Consider the following 17,700-nt stretch of genomic DNA (forward strand, 5'->3'; position numbering starts at 1 on the left):
ATGGCACATCTCAAATCCAACTAGCCACATTGCAGTGATCAGTAACCTGTGGCTACGGGATTGGACAGCACTGTTGTTGTAGTTGTATATACTGCTTCTTTTGTATATCAAACCTTAAGGCTTTTAGCAATGCATTAAAAACTTTTTAATATCATTTTAATGGCTGCATAATATTTCCTCATTTAGATTTACTATAACCATGTCTTTAGATAGTTTTGTTTCCCTGTTAGAAGTAACCCTGTAGTGCTCTTTTTAACGTTAACTGAATGTTTTCTCAACTCCTTGCCAAAAGAAATAAAAAACAATACCTTTTGAGTACAACTAATTAAATCCATTTATCCATAAAACAAGTATATTCACTTCATATCTCCTGTGTGCTCTGCACTGCATTAGGTTAGAAAGTAGAAATGTGGGTTGCAAGAAATTGAAGAAGACCAGGTCCCTCCCAGGCCATGTTTACAAACCTTGGCTCCACAGTTGGGCTGCACGCATACTGTGTTTTGTTCCTCCTTCAATATCCTTCTCTTTATTTCTTATTCTCACCCCGCTCCCCACACATTCACAGCCGGGCCCATTTCCCCTTATTCAGCCACCAATTAAATATAACCTCCTCTGATGAGTCCTTAAGATTTCTGGCTCCCTTCTCCACTACAATATGCAAAATGGACATTGTATACCAAGCACTGTGGTGTTCTGGTTATTGATGAACTCTGTCTTCTCTACTACAAAGTGGGAACTCCCTAACAACAGAAACCTTATTTTATTCACCTCTTTATCCCCAGAGCCTCCCAGACTGCCAGGCAGTGAGGGTAATGTCTGCTGGAATATGTATAGAAATGTCAGTGATTATATTAAGCATCAGTTGGATGGTATAATCATAAGTAGTGTAGCTGTTTAGAGTTCAAAGAGATCACTTTAGATTGGCCTGTTTGAAGGGTTAATGAAGAAGTTAGGACTTGAATTTGGCTTTGGAAGATGGGCATACTTAAATGAATGGAGGGAAGGAATTAGCAGAAAAGCCACTTATGTATCCTGTACTAAGTGTTTTTCAGGAGGGATTCTTTATCAGCAGATAAGCATCCTTCTAGGTCTGAAGCACTGTACTCTTAAGTTTCAAGAAGGCTCTAGTGATAGGGTCTTTGCCCACCAAAAGCTGACACAGGTTTACAGCATTCAAAGTGACCACTGGCTGCTTCAGTGTGACCCTTGAGTTTAAGCTCAATTTAGATCAATTCCCTGTGTTTCAGCTTTGGAGTTGATGCTTGTTCAATGACTCTTTTGCTAGTGGATAACAATGTATAATAATAAGTAATGTCATTATAGCTAAGTCAGGTGACTGTTACTGTAAATCAGATAGTCTCCCAGGCATTTTGAATATATTATTTCATTAATTCATTTAATCCTCACAGCAACCCAGTGAATTAAGACCCATTATCCTCTGTCATCTTACAAATGAGGAAACTGAGGCACAGGAAGGTTAAAGTAACTTAAAGGTGACATAGCCCTCAAGCAGAGGAGCTAAGATTGAGCCCAGGCAGGACAGCTTTAGGGCCCCTGTTTTAACTGTTCCTCAGTACAGCCTCTCATAATTATTTTAAGATTAAACTGTTTTACACAAGGGACCATTCAGCATCTTCTGGTTCCAGAAAAAGAACCCTGTTATTACAACCCTCTCCTTGTTTTCTGCATTCCTCTCTGACTGCTTCTCCTTATCTCATTTGCAGGATCTTCTTTTTCTGCTTCATCATAAAAATCTAGAGCCCCTCCAGGCTCAGTTCCAGGCCTTTTTTTTTTTTTTCTTTTTTTTTTTTTCTTTTTTTTTTTTACTTGTGGACGTTTTAATGACCTTCCCTCCATGTAGCTTCAAGCTACCAGGACACAGGCTCCACCAGCACCCTTAATCTTCTCCTCGGCTCTTCTGCTGAAGACCTTGGCCTTCACAATGACAGGCTGCTTTGGGAGCTTTCCCTTCCCCAGAACGTTGTAGTAGCCGATCCCACCACATCAGTGATGGGAGCAGCTCCAGTCTTGTTTGGCAGCATTTCCCCGTGTCTGCTCCCTGACCGAGGGCCCATGTCTGCTCCCTGACCAGGGTCCACAGTTTATCAAGGTTGACCGTTGGGCAGAAGCTCTGTTCCTCTTTGAGTGGTGATGCCTCACACCAACTTTCCCAAAGTAGCCTGGGTGATATTTGTCGAAGGTGATCCTGTGATGATGCGAGCCACCAGCATCACCGCACGCGCCCCGCCCCCCACCCCCTTCCTGGGCTTGCCGATGCGGCCGTGGCCATGGCTCACGTGGCCCCGAAGTTTTCGGGTCTTCCTGAGTCTGGATGGCATGTCAGTGGCTGAGCTGCAAGAGCCAGGCCCTCTTTTTATTCTTTATCCTGGGGTGACAGTTGTCCTTTTGATTGTCCCCATATTGAAATAAAGCACAAGTGTGAAATCACCTGCCTAGATGTCTTTTCTGATATCAGCGCTCTGTTCCAACTGCCTCCTGGATGTTTTCACAACACATTCTTTGAGCCCATTTTTTTTATCCTGTCTTCCAGTCACCATAAGCCCCGTGGTCCTCCAGCCCTCAGTTTTCAGCGAAGGAATCTCCATCTATTCTTTAACACTGGCCCAGAAGCCAGGCATAATCCTCCTTTTCCCTCTCAACCCTGTATCCAACCTTAGCAACCCCTGCTGATTTCCCCTGATATGTCTGTTTGTTCATATCTATGCATTTCCACTCTGGTCCAAGCCAGGATCTCTCACTGAAACTACTACACAGCCGGTGGTCCTCTAGCATCCACCTCCAGTCTGTCCTCCAACTTCAGCCAGAGCGGACTTTCCAAAATACAAATCAATCAATTAATCTCTCTCCCTCCCCGCTGCCACACCTAGCCTAAAACACGTAACGACTTAGATGAGGAGAAAAACGCTTACATGGCCTTTGGGCCGCTGCATGGTCCAGACCTTGTTTGCCTCTCCAGCTTTATTGTCTTCCGTGTTCTTCACTTGATGACCTTTTGGGTCCTCACACAGTGTTCTGTCTTGTGACATAGGGCCTTGTTCCCTTTGCCTAGAAGATGCTCCCACCCACTAACCCATTCTTCACCTGGTGAAGGATACTACTAACCCTTCGGGTCTTGGCCTCTGCGTCAGTTCTGTTACAAGCCTTCTTAACCCATGTTCTCTCCTGCATGGCAGTGTTAGAGGTGGTCATTGTGCATTGACGTTTGTGATTTTGTTGACAAATGTCTGTCCTTTCCCACAGTGGTGTAAGCTCCATAAAAGCAGGAACCATGGCTTTTTTCTCAATCATTGTTGTATCCCAGATATAGTAATGTCTAGTTCACAGTGCCTTATGCATAGTACACTCAATATGTATTTGAATAAGAAGTAAATAATTTAATTTGTTAATATAGGGTGTCCCCTGAAAACTATAAAGGCAGTGTTTATTAAAGCAGCGGTCACCAACCGGTGGTCCGCGGACCACTGGTGGTTCGCGAGATCCAAAAGGTTGGCTGCTGCTGTATTAAAGTACATTTCACTTTTAAAATGTAATAGAAATCAGCTGTTAAAGTGTGTATACATTTTTGGGAGGCTACCCTATATGTCCTGTTAATCTGCATACAGTTTTATACTGCACCTCTTTTGGTGGTACAGAGGACTACATAAGATTAGGTTCCCAAGACGTTATACCGAGACCCTCACAGTCTCTTACTAAGCAATGATTAAATGATGGCTAAATGGCCCTGGCCGGGAGCTCCGTTGATTAGAGTATCATCCCGATATGCCAAGGTTGCAAGTTCAATTCCCGGTCAGGGCACATACAAGAATCAACCAATGAATGTATCAATAAGTGGAACAACAAATCTATGTTTCTCTCTCTCTCTTTCTCAATCAAATAAAACAAATTTTTTTAAATGTAATTCAAGCACTTTTTCCGAAGGCCTCCAGCATATCCAAAAATGGTGGCAGGGCTATCCATTTTTCTTTGAAAATAACACCCAACTGAAGCCCCATGCCTCGGTTCGGGGCAGAGCTTATTAGCATGGTGGCAGCTCAGCTTCAGCAGCATCTTTCACAGACTGAATTTCACGGCTTCTGTCATTGGCCTCTGGAGTCCAAAGCTTCCTGTAGTCCTCTTTGCAATCAACCTTGTAAGTTCGGAAAGCATTCCCTGACTGAGGTTTTAATTTCCCTATAGATTTCTCTCTGGGGCCGGGCTCTGTGAGATTACTATTTCTCTGGCTTCCCTGGCAAAGTTATTATTTTTTTCCTAGTTTTCAGCATAAACACTTTATTACTCCCCTGTCTTAATTGCTGTCCAGACACTCCCATGGGTCCTCAGGTACCATCCCTGGCATCTCTGTTTTACAGACCATTTTACAGTCCCCGTCTTATTTTTTGCCTGACTCTGTCCGTAGATGCATTTGTATGATGATTTCTTTTGTTTTGTTTTGTTTTGTTAATCTTCACCCAAGGATATTTTTCATTGATTTTTAGAGAGAGTGCAAGGGAGGGGGAGAGACAGAGAGTGAAACATCGATGTGAGAGAGACACGTCGATTGGTTGCCTCCCACACATGCCCCGATCAGGGCTGGGGATTGAGTCTGCAACCAAGGTATGTGCCCTTGACTAGAATCAAACCCGGGACCCTTCAGCCCATGGACCAACACTCTAACCACTGAGCAAACCAGCTAGGGCTGTATGATGATTACTTAAAGTGAAAGCTAATGGGTAAAGAGGTTGACTTGCCCCCCCCCCCCCCCCCCCATGGACCTCTTTCGTCTCTTTGGAGGTTCATTCTCTATTCCCTGATCCCAGGGAGCTCAGCATTGAGACTGGCTTCCAGATAGGCCTCCTGGCTGTGGGGACCCCCTTAGCCTCGTCTCCTGGCTTATGCTGGAGCCTCTCTTCCAAGCGGGGCCCTGTTGCCCGGGGCTATGGAGGGTCGATGGCCAGCCCTCACATCACATGGTCCAGGGAAAGGGATTGCTTCAGCTGCTTGTTTTATCCTTTGCCTCTGGAACTTCGTCTTTCAGAAATTCGCCTTTCCATCGGTACTCGGTTTAAAGAAAATGTAAAGGCTCCCTTGTTCATTTAGACCTTTTTAAACTGTTTTTATTTAGTCAGACTTTGGCAGGAAACCTTTCAAGCTGAGCCCAGGGGGGAAAGTGACCATTGGCACAGAATTCAGCCAATGCTTTTGGCCTAAGATTGCTTCTATTTTTATTTTGTTTCTTGTTTTTGTTCACATCCAGGGCAAAGATTAAGCACTTTCACTTATCTGGTAATGGTGAGAGGTCTTTAGACTGCTCGCCTGTGGCCAGGATACTGCATGCTTAAAACTATTAACCCCCAGCTACCTCCTGGGAGATAAGATCTAGCCGTTCAACTTGGCTTTCCCGAAACGAGGCTCTGTGCTTCTACTTGATCAGAGAGAGAGAAAGGGGAAAGATAAATCCCAGCCATGACTGGATTTTGAAAAAGGATAGTAGTCTAATTTATGGAGGTTGTTTTTTGAAAAAACTAACTTTATGTCATAATTTCTTAGCTGCCAAAAGACGTAATTCTACCTCAGCTTTGCCTTGGCAACCTGCTTTTGGCAGCCTGCATAGCCCTGTCGTTGCTCTGCATTATTTAAGCAGTAATCTTTAAGAAGGTGAGAAACTATTATTGCTTTTTAGCACAGTTGACATGATATTGGCGCGGACTCATACCTAGAGCTTCAAACATTTCTGATGGCGGTAAACCAACTTAAACACCTCCGTGTAGAGGTCTCGCTGCCATGAGGTCATCGCTTGCTACAAGGGGGGAAAGAAGAAGATCAAATGTTGTTTAAAGGGTTGTTGTGGGTTTTTTCTTTTTAAGAATTCTTATTTCACGGAATTGTAACTGTAGGTTCTGGCCAGGATCCAGACCGTCAAAGATTTAGCATCTTGACCAGCTGTGATCTAGCAATGTTCCTCAGAGGAAACATTTTGTAGGAGGGAAAGACACATATTTGAGACTGCGAAGTATACTCTTTCCTAATACTTTACAGAGTGAGACCTGCTTGTAGACAGATAACACAAGCACAGTGACTGAAAGAGAACAGGAAAAAATCTTCTCACACAGCTCTGAATGCACCCCCACGTCAGGAACTTGCTTGATGTGGGAAGTTTTTATTTTCCCTTTATTTTATTTCCCCCTCAAGTCTCCACGTGTATATCATTTTGTGTCAGAAAGTGTTTCTGTTCATCATGCGTGCTTAAATGCATCAGCATTCGTATAACAGCCTAACAAGTCTTAGGAAGCCAGAAACGCCACACAAACTTAATATAATGTAGGAGAGAAGGAAAGATACCAAGCCACTTGACCTAAAAATTATTCTGACTCTCACTCCTCCCTCAAACAGGTGGCAGTCCTAGGGGCTGGGAGAGAAAGGAACTAACATTTATTTAGTCAATCTGTCTTTGTTAAATTATCTCTGTGCCTCAGTTTCCTCATTTGTAAAATGAAAATGGTGTTCACAATTCATAGAGATGTGAGGATTAAATGAGACAATGTATAAAGTTGTTAACAGAGTACTTTCTTACCCCATAGTACTTCATAATGTTAGTTGTTATTGTTTTAATTCTTAATAATAAGTTATAGCGTACCTACTCGTTGTACTAAGAATTTTACTTGTATATCTCATTTAATTCTTGCAGTCACAACTGTTGGATGGATATACCCGATTTACAGAAGAGGAAACAGGTTCAGAGTCATGATGTACTTCACCAGTTTCTTTGTTTTGTAATGGTGGAGTTGCATGTGGAGTTCTGGAATATTACTTATGGGAGATGTGGAAATGAGAACACATTTTGGACCAGTGCTTTCTTATCTTGTTTGCTCTCTCCCAATCCCTTTTGTGTAAAAGGAGGCTGTAGATTTAAGCAACAAAAACCAGCAAAAAAAGAAAGAGGAGGAGAAAGTTGTGGGGGCAAGGATGACAGAGGGGAATGAACTGGGTTCTACTGTCTCCAGGTTGGCTTCCTGGCAGGTATTTGTGTAAAGGCTATAAAAGTTCGAACGTGGCTCTCCTCAGTGACGCTGGGGAAATAGAGAAATTCTGCCTCTTACAAAAACTCTCCCCCTGAAGCTAAATTCATGCAGAAAAAATGATGCATCAGGGGTTTGGGGACAACTGGAATGTACCACAAAGGATTCTGGGAAGTTCTTATAGTCCCTAAGCATTTGGTAGATCGTGTAAATAGAGGCAGTTTGAGCATTTCTACTTTATTCAAAGCTTTCCCCACCCCAGGTCCTCAAGAAAAAAGAAAAGAAAAAATGGAATGAATTTTCACATTGGGCAGAATAACTCTTTTGATTGATTTAGTACTTCTTCTCCAAAACTCCTATACTACCCTTCATTCTTTATCTGCTTCTTGCAGCTAGCTCCCTGGTGCACAGAAGTGGAGATGGGGGTGCGTGGGAAGAGTTTTGATTGTTCCTGTTTAACCAGTGTTCTGTGTAGGGGAAAACAGTAGCAGGAAGGAGCTGTAGATTCTGGTCTTTCCTCTGCTACCCATTACCCTATGTTTCTGCCCAAGACATAAATGTCTTTGAGCCTCAGTTATCCCTTCTGTAAAATACTTTGGGAATCCGAAGCCCATGGAAGCTAATAATAATGACAGCAACCACAGTTATAGCTACTACTGCCATCGGTATACCTGCCAGGCATCCAGCCAAAGATCTGATGCACATCGTTTTATTTACTCCTTACCACAGCCCAGCAATCCATTTTACGAAGGAGAAAACTGGAGCACAGAGAAGATGAGTGACTGCCTACAGTCATATAACTAATAAGTGGCGAGTTCAGCCTTAAGTCATAACTCCAACTAGGCTCATGGTGGTGGCAGAGCTAGGAATAGAATCCAGGTCTTTGAACACCCTTTCTCATCACTGTCACTCCCTCCAGATACAGCTGAAGGGAGAACAGAAGATAACTGACTGCAATAAATGAGGACTGGCAGAATGAGAAAGAAATTAATCACCTTAATGTATAGAAATCAGAGAAGATTTGATCCAAAAAAGCCAAATTTAAACCAGACTGTCCTCCTCGACCTCTAAACTCCAAACCACTTGGCTTCTCCCCCACCATGCTGTTGTTTGTGACCCTAGGATAGCCTTTTCTACTTGTAGCAATAGGTTTATCATTAGGTAAGGTAACAGCCCAGATGTGGTTCAGCTGTTCGGCAGTCTATGCTGTATTTTCACTAAACCATGGCCTAGTAAATTTGCAATTACAATATCTTTGGGTTGTTGCTTTTTAATAAATTCCTTTTAATTGCAGCATTAAACCCCAGATGTCATGTTTCCGGGTTTTCAGCTTGGACCTAAGCCAAGCTGGAAGACACATCTACTCAAGGCAAATGGCTGAGGAGGAGAAGAATGTGTGCAGTGAACTGGGGACTCAGTTCAGTTGCTTAAACCTCAGGCTCTGTGCCCCCGAATCTGTAGTCTAAGGCAGGAGTGGGAGACAGAACAAAGTTCCCACGTTTCCTGCTGCGTCCGCTGCTCCCAAATAACCACGTTCACTCTGGTTGTTTCTAAGAGTAGAAATTCCCTATGAGTTATCCATCACAGCTTAAATAGCATGCTAATTTCATTTGATAAATAAACTGTCAGCAGTCTTTAAAAATTGGTCATGTAATTAGGAAATCTATGCGTTCCGACCTCTTCTTCCATCTAGATGAAATAATCACAAAGCCAGACTGTAATCAGACAAAAGGAATTTTGAAACCTTCTGGACCTTCTTTTTTGATCTATTATTTGCCTTTTTAATTGCTACCTTTTACCTTTTTAGGCAGTACTAGAGATAAAATACTCCTTTTCTTTCTTGTACAAATTTAGCTTCCACTGAAATGTGAAGTGAAGGTTTCTTCTGAAAACCTATTAAATATGAAAATCAAATTTTATTAAAAATGTATGCTTTGTGCTTTATACAGAGATGCTCACAGCAGTTTCTTTTTTTAATTTATTTTTGTTAACATTTTAGATCTTTATTGTTGAAAGTATTACATATGTCCCCTTTTTTTCTCCCATTGACCCCTTCTAACTCGCCCCCACCCCCTGCCCCAGGCTCACAGCAGTTTCTTAAGAGTAAGATTTTAGAAATACCCTTAATCTACAAAACTAAGGGAATGATTAAGCAATTTATAATATTCTAGTCAATGGAGCAACCATTTAGAATTGTTTACCAGGAGATTTTAATAACATCCAACAGCAGACTACAGAATTGTATATATCTACCACAAACACAACTTTAGGTTTTTTTGGTGTTTTAAAATTAAACACACACACATAAAATCAAAGTCTGGAAGGAAAATATTCAAAATTAACAGTGGTTATTTGATGGGTAATAGCCTTGTGAGAGATTTTTATTTTTCATATGGTTTATATTTTTTTAATTTTCCCTGGAAAATTATTACAATAATTAAAAATGCATGTGTGTTTGTATATATTTTAATGTAATCATTCAACACTTCAGCTGTTTGGAACTCAGCTATCTTAAAAATCTGGAACATTGCTAAGATCCTGGAAGTAATAAAAAAATTAATTCTGAGCAGCCAAAACTAATGTTACAAAACTTATAATAAAGCTTACTATGCCCAGGATATCTGCTCGCCCATCACTCCAATCCTGTTTACTCTTACTTTGCACACAATTCTTAGGACATCTACTTCACAAGGACATAGTGCATTAGAAGCAAACATTAGAAAAAGAGAAGCCCCTGCAGGCAAGAGGTGGATGTAGCCACACTGCCCATGACAGTGAGAGAGGACATGGGGAAACTCAAGTGCAGTATCAGAACTCTCAGACTCATGTCCTAAGAAACAGGCCACTGAAAATCCCATAGTCTCTTTACTATGTCACAGTTAGTTTACTAATACATGTTCATAGTGATGGCCCAAAGGTATGAAGATACCTTTATTGCCCCTGGCCGCTGTGGCTCGGTTGGTTGGGCATCATCCCATACACTGAAAGGTTGCCTAATCAATTTCTGGTGAGACCACATGCCGAGTTGTGGGCTTGATCCCCCGTAGGGGGCGTGCAGGAGACATGTGATCGATATTTCGCTCTCACATCGATGCTTCTCTCTCTCTCTCTCTTCCCCCCTCCCCCTCTCTCTCCCCCTCTCCCTTCCTCTCTCTCTAAAAATCAATTAAACAAAGATACCCTTTTTGTTCAGCTTACTCTTTTTAAGATTATAAGAAATACTTTAATAAAAATTTTGGTAAGGTTTTATTGCACATGTCTAAAAATGATAAAAAAGACAAATGTGGCAATTAAAGGGTAAACTTTAGATATGTAGACTTCTTTATTGCCTATCCATAATAACGCATTTTCTTACCCTTATTAAGAGGGAACATTTTACTGTTACTGGAGTTTTCCAGATTGTAACTCAAGCTATCATTACCTGGATTCTCATAAAAATCTGAGGAAACAGGAGAAGAATATCATAAAATCGGGATGTCAGAAAATATCAGTCTCTACCTCTCAAAAGCCTAAGAATACACCCTTGAAAAGGGAATAACACCCCAGAGCTTAGATATACACTGAGTGGCCAGATTATTATGATCTCTGAACGCATAATAATCTGGCCACTCAGTGTATATCCTATATAATAAAAGGCTAATATGAAAATTGTCCCCTCAACCAGGAGTTCAACCAGCAGGCAGGCCAGCCAACTGCTCATGTCCCCTCCCCCTGACCAGGCTGGCTGGACCCCACCCATGCACAAATTCATGCACCGGGCCTCTAATACACACACACACACACACACACACACACACACACACACACACACATATACACTGAGTGGCCAGATTATTATGCGTTCAGAGATCATAATCTGGCCATTCAGTGTAGGTTGGACGAGTTCAATGAAAAGGCCTGTAGAATGGCATGTACTGGTAGCTTGAAGTCTGGCGTATCATTGGTTTTCAGCAAATGTTAGTTGAATTTGAATATGATTTTTCCCAGGTGGGATGAGACAGACTGTGTGGGCTCTAGAGTCAGACTGAATCTAGTTCAGATGTGGGTTCTGCACCTTAAACCACAGAACCCACGCACCCGCCTTTTTCACAGCATAGATGTGAGGGTTCAACATTATGGATGCTCAGGAAAATGGGAGTTCCCTTCCCATTGTAGTTGCCCGGAGGGATGTCACACTTTATTACTTTTCTGTTGTGCAACGTTGAGGAGAGCCTTCAGGGAGTCTCAGAACCCTAGAGCAGCGGTCACCAGCCTTTCGGACCTCACGGACCACCGGTTGGCGACCGCTGCTCCAAAGGTTTCCTTAAACCAGCGGCCGCCAACCTTTCAGACCTCATGGACCACCAGTGGTCCACGGACCATCGGTTGGTGACCGCTGCCCTAGAGGACTACAAAACCCTTTTCCTCTGTGCCATAAGCACTGCTGCTGCACCCTGGTCCATTTCTCGTGCTCTGCTTTCATCAGCCTAGGAGGGAAGCAGGGCAGGCTGGGGTGGGGAGAGGGGAGGTGTCATGGCATTCACCCTTCGTCACCGAGGGTGTTAAGCACCTGGCGTCTAGCTCCATGCCAGCACTGTCACCTCCACTGTCCCAGGCCGGTTCACCTGGTGCTTCCCACGCCTCCTCAGCTGGGGTGGGAGCTGCTCAGAATAGACTGTGGTTAGTGCTGATGCTCTGTTTCGTTTTGATTGCCTAGGCTCGCTGCAAACTCACTTAGAGAGGGACAGTCAACAAGTGGGAGAGTGAAAACTACAAGGTTCACAAAAACGTGTGGCTTACCCAGTTACTGCGAGTTTTGACAACATATTAACTGAAAACCTAGATTAAGGCCAGCAGGTTTTGCTCTGTTTTGTTTTTCTTGAGAACTAAAAACAGTAATTTACCGGTGTGTTTGCCCGGGTCTGTGCACACCACTGGCCACCCCTAATTATGAAATCTCTCCTGGCACCAACACTTAGAGCCAAGCAAGGTTGTCTGACGGACCTGGGGATTAGCAGCCTTGTGGTTGCCTTTTCTCAAGAAGCATAAGCCTTGCTTAGGTGTCTGAGATCACAGGGATAATCCAGCATCAGGGGGAAAAAAAAAAGAAAGAAAACGAGAGAAGGAGCAGGGAGGGAGCTGGTTCAAGGGCTTGTGGCTGTGGACACAGGTAGAAGGAACCCTTGATCCTTTCTTCTTTTTCAAGACACATCACTATTGTGATTTAGAAGTGTTTTACTTCAGTCATTATGGATGGCTTTCTCCTACAAGCTCGGAAGCTCCTCAGAGGCAGGGCCTGCTCTGTCTTGCATTTGTTTCCCATCCCCCAGGCCGGGCACATGGAGTAGCGTTTGTTGGGCGGGCATAGTCTCAAGTCTAGCCTCCACTCATGCCTAGTCGTTGCCCTTGTGCCAACAGCCTCTGTGTGTGTGTGTTTCCTCATCTGAAGAACACACGAGTCTAACGGGTCTTGTGTTTCTACCTCCCTCTGTCTGGACCCAGTCTGTTCCTATAGTTCTATTGAAGCTGACTAGCTTCATCCAAGTATAATATCAAGAATTGTGATCAGTCCTCTGAGGTGGTTTTACTAGCACAGTGTATAACATGACCATTATTTCCAGGGTCTGAATACTCTCTTTCCATTCACTAATGGTTATTTATTATTTCGAACTTAAGAGCAGTAATGTATACTCTGCTTTCTTGACAGGGTTTTGGTGAGGACCAAATGAAATGATGTGTATGAAATTACTTTAGAAACTAAAATTTGTATCGCTTAAGAGTGATTATTATTGCTGGCCCGAAGTATCTTCTTGAGAAGTAACTCAAGTCTGAAAGAAGGCACTTAAGGCCAAACTTATAAAACGTGTGTGACCAGCCTTGTAAAGGAGAAGTCGTTTCCCAGATTAAGTTTTTATTAAAATATATTTATATCCTTGATCCTCTCTCTGTCAGTTCTCTAATCCAAGGTGATTAGCATTTGGGTATTGGAAAAGCTATTGATCATCACGTCAAGAGTCACGAGTGCTGGTCTAGCCTTGCCATGGCTTCACTGCGGTACCATGAGCAAGTCACTAAACTTCTCTGCCAAATAAGGTACCTGCTTCATGAAGATAAAATAAGTTGAATATGAAAAACAAGAATAAGAATATGGCCCAGCTGGCATGGCTCAGTGGTTGAGCATCGACCTATGAACCAGGAGGTCAGGGTTCGATTCCCAGTCAAGGCACATGCCCGGGTTGCCGGCTTGATCCCCAGTGTGGGGCATGCAGGAGGCAGCCGATCAATGATTCTCTCACCACTGATTTTCTCTCTCTCCCTCCCTCCCTACCTCCCTCCTTCCCCCTTACTCTCTGAAATCAATAAAAAAAAAAAAAAAAAAAAAAAAAAAAACGTTTTTAAAAAGAAAGAACAAGAATATGGATAGCCCTTCAGATGTATAAAGTTGGTTGCATCCTTTATATATTGTTCTTTCCAGATCCAATCCCTCCAGTTACTGCAACTCTTCCCCATATGACATGGTTTCTATCCCCCATCCTACCCGGGGGTTCTCCTCTGCATGTATTTCATTTTGTCTTGAACCTTCTTGAAGGACGCTCCCAAAGTTGAACTGAGAATGCTTTAGGTTGTTTCTTCCCTTCAGACACTACAGTTTATACTAAGAATAATTATTATCAATCTTAATTAACTCAAACCTAAGCATGCTATTTCCTGTTTCTGGAGCCAGAAGGCTTAAACCGAGTTCTGAAGTTGGAAGTTAATTTCTCGTTTTTGTTTGTCTTCTAGCGACAGACATCACACCTCCAGTGCAATTCCTGTTCCAAAGAGACAAAGCTCCATATTTGGGGGTGCAGATGTAGGCTTCTCTGGGGGCATTCCTTCGCCAGACAAAGGACACCGAAAACGGGCCAGCTCAGAGAACGAGAGACTCCATTACAAAACCCCTCCTCCCAGCTACAACTCAGCAGTAGCCCAGCCTGGGACCACCATCCCCTCCCTGGGAGAGCCTGAGAGAAAGACAACATCTCTGTCCTCCTCCTTGGATACCTCCTTGGACTTCTCCAAAGAAAACCAGAAAAAGGGAGTCGATTTGGGCAACAGCTTAAATGCGGGCCCCGTGAGTGTAAACACTGGCCAAGAACAAGGAGAAGCCCTCCCTGGGCATCCAGCCACGGTAAACGGCTCTCTCCTACCCAGCGAGCAGGCTGGCCCCGCCAGCGCCCAGCTGCCGGGTGAGTTCCACCCCGGCTCAGAAGCTGAGCTCTGCTGTGCCGTGGAGCAAGCGGAAGAGATCATCGGGATGGAAGCCACAGGTTTCACCTCAAGTGACCAGCTGGAAGCATTTAACTGCATCCCAGTGGACAGTGCTGTGGCAGTGGAGTGTGACGAACAAGTTCTGGGAGAATTTGAAGAGTTCTCCCGAAGGATCTATGCACTGAACGAAAACGTATCCAGCTTTCGCCGGCCACGCAGGAGCTCTGATAAGTGAAGTGAGCAGATAGACAGTAGGTCCAGGACAGGGCTACTGCCTAAAATGAGGATAAAGCTGCACTGGTTACCCTTTGTAATAATTATGACACAAATAAATATTGATGGAGGATATTCCTCGGGAAAATAGACTTTGTGAATGGAAGAGGGACTCAGGATCATTGTGTATCAGTGGGCCAGACAAAGTTAGATTTTGCTTGCAAGATTGGCTTTACAGGCCTGACTGTTGTTTGAAGGCAAAAGTCACTCTCTAGCTTGAGTCACCTTACAGGTATTCGTCTGCTTTTTTATTTACTCTTCTATGTTATCCCCAGAGGGAAGATGATAATATATAAAGAATATAATGAACTCACCTTTAGTTTCTCAAGCATTTGCCCTCACCAGTTTATAAAACTTTGGGGAAAATTGAATATTTAGAAAAAGATTTCTACCATTTACTGAAGGATCTTTGGCCATTCGTTAGGCTGATGAATAAGAAGCACAATAGTCTCCTTAAACCCAGGCCATCTGCCCCTCCCCCGGCCCCCATGCCCCATGGGCAACCGAGAGACTCCACTGTTACAGTGGATGCATTGTGCTCCCTGGAAAAAGGACGTCAGGTGCACGGGTTCTTTAATACAGTCCCTCTGACCTTCCACCTCCTCTGATAGCCATGGCCTTGAGGCAGCCCTCAAATTAGACGAAAGACCTCACCTTCGGTGGATCCCAGGGACCCTCGAGGACCCCAAGGTTGTCCAGTCAAATGGCATCCAATCCCCTTTGAGGGCCAGAGTGTTTATGTGGGCAGATGCTGCAGTCAAAAGTAGGCCCGCTTCCTGGCAGTGCACTCACCAGACAAAACCCGCATGTGTACAGCCCATGCTAATTTATTAAATTTCAGCTGGAAGACATCGTATGTGATGAAATATATGTAGAGAGTCAGGCCCTCCAATGTGCAAACTGCAAGGCAGTTGAGGTCATTGGACTAATGCTAGATGAGGCATAGAATACTATTGATAGGTGTGCAATTGCATAAATATTAAATTATGTTTTTGAAGTTCAACTGTCATTCCTGGAGCTCAAATTTCATTTGCTATTGCTTTATATTTTATTTACCCAAGGACATCGCCTCAGGGTTGCAAGTTCTTTAAGGAAAATTTATCCATGTATCCATGTATTGTATAGAAGAATAAAAATTGAGTGTACTTCACTTGACCTGATTTTTTTTTTTCCAGCTTAGAATTCCTCTTGAAACTACATCTCCATGTATTTCATCGAGATAGGACCAGCCTGAACAAAACTGGGGCTGCATCTAAGCTAATGTGTTGACTTCATTTGAATTTACCTATTGTTATAGCAACACAAACACCTTCACTGGTGTACTCTCTAGTAGCTGCGTTTGTCCTACATAACATCTTAACTCATAGGTTTCATAATCATTTTCATATTTTTTCCAAGCATTCCTGGGCTCGATTTTAATTTATAGCCACATTTGAAATGGAATAGCTCATGTTGTTGTTTTTCGTGTAAAGAGAACTCACAGAATCATTGCATGACAGACAGACCCAGCCTGCGAGCAATTAAAAGCTTTAACTCGATCTCAAGAAGTCCATATGAATTGCACATGAAAAGGTGGACTACTCCAAAGCTGGAGTAGAAGCCATCTGTAGAGGCCCAGCTTCTTTGCACTGTACTGTCATTCGTTTTAGAATCAAAGAGGGTGGAGATAGACACCAGTCTATGTCAGACTGGTCTGTGGGGTCCTCTAAGGAAGTAACAATACCCCCCCCCAAAAAAAATTAGTTTTTGAAGGACTGTGTGAGTATTAAACAAAGGACTGTGTGAGTGAATCACATGTGATTGTGATTTTCCAAGGTACAGGAGTGGAGTTTAAACTGTACGCCAAACTCAGACAAGGTGTGTCAACTGCAGGCCCAGCAGCCTGGCTCCTGGCAGCACCACGCAGAGGGCCCCACTCAGAGCACCTGTCCCGGTGTTTATCTCAGGTTCCACACGACCAGATGGGGCTCTGTCCACCCGACTCTCGTTTGTGACAACCTGATTCCTGGGTTCACAACTCTTCACCCCCCAACATGAAGCCCTGCCATGAGTGTGATTAGATTGCTCAGAACCCATCAGTAGTTACCTATACATTTGCTTGATCCACAGGGTCCAATGATGTTATGCCTGAAAACACCACCTAGGTTTGGGTTTGTTTAGTTTGCGTTTTGTGTTTTCATTTGAATATTTTGGATGTCTGCAGTTTCTGCCATGACCTGGGTAGAACCTGCAGTATTCCGTGTCTCCAGAAATAACTGTTCAGCGTCTTCCAATGCTGCAGAATTCGTTTTGCCTCTATTTAAAGTGGCCATAGCCAAAGGATGGGATGAGTGATCATCTCCTACTAATCTCTCTGGTCTTGCAAATCACTAAAACATCAAGTTTGTCTCAAGGATGGACATACGTTGAAGTGAAAGCTCACCACTATCCAATTCCACACGACTAAGAGCCCTTACAGCTTTCACGTAGCTGAGACGCTTTTAACAGCCAGCAAATGTTATCAAATGAATATTTGATTGTGTTTTCTCTCTCCACTTCCTCTTACCCACTTTAGAAATTCCAGAGATTTTTCCCCCCCTCAGAATATTAGTTTTGGAAGATTGTATCCAGCTATATTTTTTTAGCGGTTCTAATGGTGCCCATTTATCCTGACCTAGCCGGTTATTTAAATAATTTTTTAAGCCACCACCAATAATAAATGGCATGTGAAACTGGTCTGTTGGTAATTGGAAGAAAACTCAGCATCTGTATTTATAAAATAAAATTGATTAGTATTTATTTTGAGAGTAAAAGTGTATGTTATTTCCCTGCTATGTTTGAGTCATGTTTTCTTCATTGTTTTGAATTTCATATTGAAGCTGAGTTAAGTATGAAGACCTTGTTCTCAGTCAGCCATTCCACATTTATTAAACTAACTAGCGCTCGCTCTCTCTCTCTCTCTCTTCCCTCTTTCTCTCTCTGGCTAAACAAGGTTAATACAAAGATTAATAAGCCTTGACCTCTGCCACATTCTCCAGTGGAGGGGGAGGTAGTTCTATTAACAGTTGTAATTCAGTGTGATTAATGATATGCTGAAGGGATATGTGGCCATCCTGTGGGGTGGGAGAAAGCCACTCTGACTTGGGGATCAGGGAAGGTTCACGGAGGGTAATGCAGATGGAAAGCTCTGTAAGATGGCACG

General features: G+C 43.1%; 1 protein-coding gene and 1 pseudogene across 2 annotated transcripts in view; one reads left to right on the forward strand and one right to left on the reverse strand.

The window, feature by feature from the left end:
* Positions 1–15,669, forward strand: part of UVRAG (UV radiation resistance associated) — a 271,885-nt gene extending 256,216 nt beyond the window's left edge. The window contains exon 15 of the mRNA XM_079787935.1: positions 13,779–15,669. Coding sequence (XP_079644061.1) covers positions 13,779–14,481 — 703 coding nt within the window. The 3' untranslated portion in view covers positions 14,482–15,669. The remainder of the gene's footprint in view (positions 1–13,778) is intronic.
* On the reverse strand, positions 39–10,064 carry LOC307109223 (large ribosomal subunit protein uL15-like; annotated as a pseudogene). Its single transcript has one exon. The product of its transcript is annotated as a large ribosomal subunit protein uL15-like (transcript).
* Positions 15,670–17,700: the final 2,031 nt, after the last annotated feature.

This window comes from Cnephaeus nilssonii (genome assembly GCF_951640355.1).
Source record: "Cnephaeus nilssonii genome assembly, chromosome: 13".
Classification (NCBI taxonomy): Eukaryota; Metazoa; Chordata; class Mammalia; order Chiroptera; family Vespertilionidae; genus Cnephaeus; species Cnephaeus nilssonii.